The 9,417-nt window shown below is 26.7% G+C and overlaps 1 protein-coding gene across 1 annotated transcript; it reads left to right on the top strand.

Moving 5' to 3' along the window:
• Positions 1-6,332: 6,332 nt before the first annotated feature.
• On the top strand, positions 6,333-8,178 carry LOC106321060. Its single transcript, XM_013759379.1, has 5 exons — positions 6,333-6,573; positions 6,656-6,814; positions 6,895-7,106; positions 7,364-7,628; positions 7,824-8,178. Exons 1-5 carry the CDS (start codon positions 6,373-6,375, stop codon positions 8,136-8,138), a joined length of 1,152 nt encoding a protein of 383 aa, XP_013614833.1. The 5' UTR covers positions 6,333-6,372; the 3' UTR covers positions 8,139-8,178.
• Positions 8,179-9,417: the final 1,239 nt, after the last annotated feature.

Consider the following 9,417-nt stretch of genomic DNA (forward strand, 5'->3'; position numbering starts at 1 on the left):
GTGTGTTGTGAGGAAGAGAGTTGTGAGAAATGACATATATATAGAGAAATTTTCGAGTTGGGTAGTTGAAATATAACAACGATTTTACAAGGAATATTTTGCATGAATTTTACATGGTTTTAACATAATATTTACAACGAAATTAGGTAAGTTAAAGCGCATTGAATACACGTTTTCACCTAAATATAACGGTAACATGTTTCGTTGTGATGTCGACGTAATGATTACGACGTATTTCTCATTCTACGTACATTCGTCGTAAACTTACATGGATTTTACGACGAAAACTGTTCGTCGTAAATTTACATGGCGTTTACGACGAAAGTTGGATTCCTCGTAACTTCGTTGTAAACACCATGTAAATTTACGACGAAATATTTTCGTCGTAAATTTTCGTGGTTATGGACACGTTTTCTTGTAGTGTTGAAAGTAAATCCAAGAATTAAGATGCAGATGATTTATTATATACTAGATTTTGACCCACACTTTGAAAGCGCATAATTATTTTGTTTACAAAACTTAGTTTATTATAAACTATAATTTCTATCTATAGTTATATATTTTAAGTTTTATATAATTTTATTTAAATAAGCATTACCATGTCTCTCATTTGTTTTAGTTTATTTTTAAGAGTTAAAAACTGAAACGGAGTAATACATCGTTTATGTCTTGCTTTGGTCAAATTTTATTTTTATAATTTTTTTTATCATAAATGATAGAGCTCGGCAAAATATCAAGATCCAAATAACCGAATCAAACCCGATCCGAAGAGTAGTACCGAAGTTAAACCAAAATTGATTAATACATGATTGGATATACAATTTAATATAGGAAGAACCAGATTCAAACCCAACTCAAACAAAATATTTCGGGTATCCTAAAATGCTCAAAACACCGAAAATATCTAAAAACTTATTTTCCATCATAATTTCCAAATAAATCCAATTTTATTTTAATTTTAGATATTTACTTTTTTATTATTTAAATTTATATGTTTTATATTATTTAAGTTTTGTATTTTTAGAATTTAAGGTATATTTTAAATTTTCAATTGCTTACATAATTTAAATGAATACCCAAACAAAACCCGCAATGTTAAGAATAAAGTTTAAATCTATAAGCCTAAAAATCTAAAATTTGAATAGACTTAAATCAAAACCGAACGGATCCCGATGAAGATATATAAGATTATGTGTTTTATTTATTTAATAATAATATAAGATAATGTGTTTAGTTTTTCTCCTAGTATATTTAATGTTTATTTGGGTTTATATATGAACCATTTTTTTAACAAAAATCAATACCAAAGATATGCATATATATATATATATATATATATATATATATATATATATAGGGGTTGCTTACATATTATATAATACAATTGTGTTTTAATCATGTTTTAAATAATTTGAAAATTTGTGTTATAATCATTTTTTAAATAAGAATATGAGGATATAAATATTTTAGATGTTAGTGCCCAAATATATTCATTCATTAATAATGAACATCAAAAATATTCATACCTATGTATTGTTATGAAATCCTCGTTTATAGTAACAACTATAGATTGAGATCAGGACATTAATGGCCAAAGATATGATCGTTGATCTATTTACGGTTGGTGACATTAAAATATATTGCTTAAATCTTTTTTTAAGCTAGATTTTAGATTGTTTATTTATTAATACTAATTAATATATAGCAAAGGTATTCTATTGTAAATAATTGAAAAAACTAAGGGCAAAATCCTAATAGGAATTCTTTAATACTATAGATAAGACATGAATGATAAATAAATCAAAAACCAAGAAAATAATTATTTTTATTTTTTTATGTATAATCTAACAATGAAAATATAGGGACGCAGCTTAGCTCACAGATGGAATTAATTAATATGAAAACTCAGCATTATAAACATTAATCTCTAATCCACTTGTGCTTGAGCTCCTCTGGTTCATCATTTTTTGATAAGTAAATTGCATCATCTCTAGCATCCCATGTATATAACTCACCGCATCTAATGACAAAATTTGCTGTATATGCTCGAAAAGATTGGTGATACTCCATATTTGCCCCCTTCCACAAGTTACAATCAAATTTAGTTTTTGAAAAGACGATGATATTATCATGAAAACTAAAATTGTATGCTGGACCTTCGAACTTTACAAAGTGGTCACCTAAATCGTCGTTTCGAGATTTACAATGAACTTTGAGAATACTATGACTGGAAAAAAGGTCATTCCGAAAAGTTAAGGTGTTTTTATGACAGTTACGAGCTTCGTTTAACCCAAAATACAAAGCAACAATGAGAAAAAGATAAACAAAAATGTTCTTCATTGTCTGAAACCAAATGTTTTTTTTTGGTAATTTTTTGTTTTTATAAGAGTAGTAATACTGGAGAGAGTCCAATTACCATGCAAGAAGATTTACAAAATTTATAGATTGTATACGCTTGTCAACAGTAATTACTTCATACCTTCTTGAAACAAATGTTAGCCAAGCCGTCGACAACTCAAAAAAAAAAGGGTCTCTATTTTGCTGGTTTTAATTCTTCTTCTTTTTCGTTTTTCTAACAATTAATGCATTTAATAATATATTTGTCATTTTTCTATAAATTAAATGAGAATTCACTTATCTAACTTTTTGATCATAAATAAAATCTAAGAAAAATTAATATAATATATTTGATCAATAAGTTTTAATTTTTATTTATTCTAATCTAAAAAGCAATTCTAGAACTAACAAATATTATTTTCCAAATAATTCATATAATATTACACATAATAATTTATAGTCATTAATTATAAGAATTATGAAAAGTTTATATAATATTTTTTTTTCATAAATCATTTATTAATAAACTATGTAAAGTATAATTTTAAAAAGTAATGTATAAAAAACAATATAGTAGCTTTATTTTTAATTATTTTATACATTTACAGGTTTCTGGTTTACAAAAAAAATTATTATCAACGAAAAAACATATGACAATGGGGCCTAGCGCGTGAGACATGTATCCTCCTTAAACATTTTTTATTTTCCGCATGATTTAAAAAAATTAACGAGCAGTATAAAAACACAAAAAGGATCTCTTTATCTTTTCTTTTTTTTTTGAACACGCAAGGATCTCTTTATCTTATAGAACAATATTATCTCTAGCCTGTCTATTAAGAAGAACATGGTATTTCATATACATTATGCATCTCATAATCCATGTCTGCGAAAAAAATATCATTTTCTGCATGACTGTTCTTATCAAATCCCATCGCATCTCATAATACAGTTGATGTATTAAAATGAATAAATAAATTAATTAAATAATATAATCTGTTAATTTAGGATGAATTTTCATGTTTACCACTTTCATATTACAATTATTCATCTTTACTACCACTAAATTAACATTTTTAAAAATACATTTTTCATTAAATGGAAAAAAACTCTTATGCCATTGTTCTATATATATATAAAATAATTATTTACATAAATAAATAATAATAATAATAAATAACAAATATTTTTTTATGTTTTCGAATTATATTTTTCAAATTTGAACTTTTTTATAATTTTTATTTTTGAATTTTTTCTTTTTATATTTTTTTGTTTCAAGATTTCTTTTTAAAAATAGAAAACTATGTTTGAAACTATTTATATATTTATTAAAATCTTAAATTCCATATTCAGAAAACCCTACCCACCCCTCAACTCTAAACCTAAGTCTAAATTAGTTAAATCTACGGTTATAAATGTATTATATCCTTCATGAATGTGATATTTTTGACAATTTCCCTTAATTTAGAGTCAAATTTTTTTCTACTGTTAACAAATTATATTAAGACCACTTAAAGAATTAGTTAATATGACGTATATGATTATTAACATTAATAATAAATTAACTATAAATTTGAATTTGTTTTAATTATAACAAAAACTGTTGAGAAAAAATCTAACAAAATCTTACTTAAAATTTAAATATTTTTATAAAGTAACACATTAATTAATTTCATAATTAGGAATATAATATTATTATAAATCACTCTTAACTAAAATTTTATTATGAAACAAGAAAATACAAATTCTATACTATTCTTTTTATAAATTCTATAATTATTCTTTATTATATAAAAATAGAAGTGCTATATGAATTAAATATTACAAAATTATATTAAATAGGTAAATTAACAAATTTTATATTTTTCATTTTTTTCATTTCAATTAATTACAACTCATCATTATAATGAGTTAAATATAATATTTTTATACAAAAATAAATTTATTAACACATGTTAAACTTTTATATTTACAGCTATATATTATCTTTTTTTTTTTTGAAACTCTCAACAATATACTGCTTAAAAATGTTTATAAACAAAAATATAATAGTATATAATAACTTTTAGTTCATTTACTATTTAAAATTTTGCTATTAGGAAACTATGAATTTTAGTAATTCATGTAAAATATTAGTGACAGATCAAATTTTAATTATAAATTAAAATTTTATTCTAATTATAAAAAATATGTTGAGAAAAATTTAGAAAATATCACCAAAATTAAAATATATTTTTATAAAATAATATATTAATGTGGTAACAAAAACAAATTCAAAATTCATGTAATCTTCCAAACTCAAATATTTTTTTTATCATCTCCTAACTCAAAGATAGTTGTGAATTTTTCAAAAAAATTCTTGACAAAATATAAAGTTTTGAAAATAAACATCAAATTCGAAATGATTGTATTTATAATTTTACAAATGATAAAAGCATAGATAATAAAGAATAACTTTTTAAAATGCACCACGAAAAAATAAACTACATATGTTGTAAAAATTAAAAGCAATCTGATATTTTGAATTCTTAATTAAAAATAAGATAAAACTTAATATCATAACATCCAAAAAATATCATATATCAATAAAATTTACTAATATAATATGATAGATGCTACTATGCATAAAATTTACTAAAATAATAGGTCTATAGTATTTAAAAACATTATTTTTACTTATAAATCCTGTAAAATACTAAATGATATATGTTCAAGTATTTTTTTTTAAACACAACATGTAATTATAAATTATTGTAAAAATATTTATTTCCCATAATATAAATAAATAAATTTAAAAATGTATTATATGTAAAATGTATAAGTTAAAAAAAAAACATATTTTAAAAGAGGTTCTCTATTTGATTATTTCAGATTGTTATTTTATTCTACCTAGTTCGAAAATATATTAGTAAGTAATAAAAATTAATAATAAAGTAAAATGTATTAAACAAATCACTATATATTAATAATACAGAATAAAAAATAACAATAATATTATAGAGTTACACAATATATAACACTAAAATAGAAATTATATATTTAAAATATTGTAATAATATCAAATACATTAATAACATGAAAAAATATCCGCGCGGACGTGTAGGTTAAAATCTAGTTAGAGTATTAAATTGGATATTCTAGTATTAAGAGCTTCATGAAATTTAGTTATATTATGGGATTATCTCTTAAATTAAAATATATTATAGTTATTTTTGAATTAGTTAATTATTTTTTATTTGATAATATTACCATTAATAAATGTCTAAAACTAACATTTTTAATGGTAGCATGGATTATAAATCATATGTTAGACGAAAATTAATTGTATATAATGTTTTTGTTTTAATATAATAGACAACAATGTTTTCAGAAAAAAAGAATAGCTAACAAAAATGAGGATACTGTTGAGTGTTTTTGTAAGACTTGTATGACACTGAAATTGAGCTAAAATCAAAGCATATTTACCAATCACTCATTTAGTTCAATAGGGTACATATTTAGAAAAATTAAAATTCACATTGTAGGTTCATTTCTATAAATTTATATTTGGAAAAGGTAGGTCTTTAAATTTCACATTGTAGGTTATGTTTCCCATCCCCAGAATTTCGCAAACCAAGTTAGTGAGGGTAGAAACCTAAAGTTAATGATTTTGGTTTATTATTAATGTAAATAACTAAATATGTCATATTAACTATTTTTTAAGTGGTCATACTATGATTTGTTAATATAGATAAAAACATAATCCTAAATTAATAGATTAGATGATTCTAGAATTATATTCTGTCAAACAACGTTTTAACAAACTAAAACAAAGATTTTTACCGGAAAACAAAAAACTAAAACAATGAGATGTCAAAAAAAAACAAAACAAAGAGTAGGACGATCACTAGCTGGAATAGAGGAATATCCGGATATCCAAAAAGAAAAAAAAACTTGGAAAAATGGCATTCCAACATATAGCTTTTTTTTTTTTGTATACTAAACAACATATAGCTTGTTGGAATCAAATGAGATAGAAACTTTCAAATTCATACAAGAATGAGGCGTATTGGATTTCACAACTTAAATCAACAAAGAACAAGGAGGATACTTACTTCTTCTTCTTCTTCAACCGTTCTTCCTCATCTTGCACCATCATGTCAAGAAACCATTCTCTCACCCCAAGATCCAAAACCCAAAACAGATCTTCCAAGCAGTTTCAGCTTCTTGCGAGAAACAAAGCCATCCATTTCTTGCCCGGTACGTTACTCTTACTTCTTCAGAAAACTTGTAAGGACTACATTTTTTGTTTTCACAGTGTACTTATATGTTGTGAAAACAGAGGAATCAAGTTACAGATTCAGTGAACAGAGTTAAGCTCCGAGATGGGAGATTCCTAGCTTATAAAGAGAGAGGTGTTCCAAAGAACGAAGCCAAATACAAGATCATTCTTATTCATGGGTTTGGAAGCTCCAAAGAGATGAACTTCTCTGCTTCAAAAGTATATTATTTTGGGCCTTTTTGTGGGTTTTTAGTTTTATTGTAAAGTTGACTTTATCTTGTCTCACCTGGATTTTGTAGGAGTTGATAGAAGAGCTAGGCGTATATTTTCTACTCTACGACCGAGCTGGATATGGAGATTCTGATCCAAACCCGGAACGTTCGTTGCAAGGCGAAGCGCTTGACATAGAAGAACTTGCTCGTAAGTTGCAGATAGGACCCAAGTTTTACTTAATTGGAGTTTCCATGGGATCATATCCTACGTGGAGTTGTCTTAAACACATACCTCACAGGTAAAAATTGTCCACCCACCATTTAAGACTTTGAGTAAAAATCATAGGTTTAATATCCGTGGTTGAGTTTTTACAATTAACACCCCCAACAATCGTATAAAATAGTAACATTCGTGGTCTTATCGAAGAAAATGTTAAAATTGTGGTTTTATCGTATAAATGTTAAATTTTGAGGTTTTATATCGAAGAATAAAAATTTATAAATATTGCAGGCTAGTTTTTTTCTTTTTTTTTTTTGAAAAAGGGTTTGCTTGCAGGCTAGCTGGAGTGGCGTTTGTAGCTCCGGTCGTAAACTATGGGTGGCCGTCGCTTTCTAAGAAGCTTATAAAGAAAGACTACAGGAGGGGGCTTATAAAATGGTGTTTTCGGATATCGAAATATGCACCTGGCCTGTTAAATTGGTGGATCAGTCAGAAACTCTTCCCATCAACTACTTCAGTCCTTGAAAGCAATCAACTCTATTTCAACAGCAGTGACATTGAGGTACTCAAGAGAATTACCGGTTTTCCGATGCTTACTAAGGTAAATCCATACCTTATATATATATCACACATGAGCTTTTTGCTTATTCGGTTTAGTACTCAAGGTAAATCCATACCTTACTCTGATTAAAGTTCTGATTATTTGGTATAAGACCAAATTTTGGTCTGGTTCGTGGCAAGAAATCTCGATTCGGTTTAGTTCAGTTCAATTTTTAGTGGTCTTATTTGCTTGTAGGATAAACTACGGGAAAGGAGTGTATTTGATACTCTTAAAGACGATTTCTTGGCGGGGTTCGGGCATTGGGACTTTGATCCATCTGATGTAAGAATGAGTGGAGAGAACTCTGTTCATATATGGCATGGAAAGGAAGACAAGGTGGTTCCGTTTCAACTTCATAGATGCATCTTGAAGAAGCTGCCTTGGATCAAATATCATGAGATACCTCATGGAGGACATTTGATCGTACACTATGATGGTACGTGCGATGCGGTTCTAAGGGCACTATTGCTCGGGGAAAATCAAAAGATGTATCAACCCGAATACAACTAAAATCTCTTGTGTTTGGAGACACATACGATTTCAAATTGTTAACGAGCATTTTGTCATATAAGAACTACAATACATTCACAAAACTACATGAAACACACACACACACACACATATATATATATATGACCTACTAGTTAATCCTATTTTTCCTCCTATAGAGCAAGCCATGATCAAGAGAATGATAAACGTTGATTTTGGCATCTACAACTACAATATAGAGGAAGAAAATGGAGCAATACGTCTTTAACTTGTGTATGTATAGAAGGTTAACTATTATTTATCATACGAAATTACTGCAAATTGTTTTACAAAAAAAAAAAAAAAAGAAATTACTGCAAATTAGATTGAATGAAATATCTCATAAAATGTAACTTACTGAAAGTTTAAAACAAATAACAACACAGTGAAATCTAATTTAGACTAGACATTAGCACAAGCAGAATATACAGACCTCAACTTATCAAAATCTAGACACACCAAATATCCACATTTTTATCATTATAATTAAACCAGAGAAGGAAAAAATTAAACCAGGGAGTAGCACAATGTTCACACCAAAATTCAAGAGTTTGTTGTAACACTTATGCAGATCAGGATTAGGCTTAGGCCACACCTCTCTAGGATCAGACATCACTTCAGCAATTTGCTATTCGCTTTTTTCTTTCCTGTGGGTTTCTGTTTGTTATTTGCCTCATTTTTTTCCTACTGGGAATTAACCTCTGGATTGTGTAGTGTAACAGAAACCCTTCAAACTGGTTTCCCATTGATTAAATTTGAGTTTAGCTTCTAATATTCTCTGATCGAATCACTCACACTAGCTCATATCTTCTTCATCAATGTCTTTAAGATATATACTGGTTCTAAAGATGTGATCATCACGTTAGAATGAGAGAATTATTGAGAGTTTATTTCTGGGAAATGAAGAAAATGAAGAACATAGAGAGAGAAGAAGAGAATAGTTTCCTTGATTTAATTGTGGATCTGTGTACAAGTATTTAAAGATAAGTTGCTTCAATACACAATATAATAAAATATTCATTGTTTTAAAATATCTTCAACAGTCTTCTTCTCTTCAATAAAATTCGAGCTTATAAAAACCTTATAAAGCCTTATAAAACCTTATAAAGCCTTATAAAAGCTTTATAAAACCTTATAAGTCTCTAGCATAATTCTCAAGTCTGGCATTTTACTTCTCAACTCTGGCAGCTTAATTCTCAAGTCTGGCAGCTTACTTCTCAAATCTGGCAGCTTACTTCTGCTTCATGTCAACACTCCCCCT

The sequence above is a fragment of the Brassica oleracea genome, unplaced genomic scaffold (genome assembly GCF_000695525.1).
Source record: "Brassica oleracea var. oleracea cultivar TO1000 unplaced genomic scaffold, BOL UnpScaffold01196, whole genome shotgun sequence".
In the NCBI taxonomy this organism is placed as follows: domain Eukaryota; kingdom Viridiplantae; phylum Streptophyta; class Magnoliopsida; order Brassicales; family Brassicaceae; genus Brassica; species Brassica oleracea.

Excerpts from the sequence above, each read along its gene's own strand:
- LOC106321060 (XM_013759379.1), top strand. The coding sequence starts at position 6,373 with ATGAGGCGTATTGGATTTCACAACTTAAATCAACAAAGAACAAGGAGG. Across the intron at positions 6,574-6,655 it reads AGCCATCCATTTCTTGCCCG|AGGAATCAAGTTACAGATTC; the intron begins GTACGTTACTCT and ends TTGTGAAAACAG. Across the intron at positions 7,629-7,823 it reads GTTTTCCGATGCTTACTAAG|GATAAACTACGGGAAAGGAG; the intron begins GTAAATCCATAC and ends ATTTGCTTGTAG.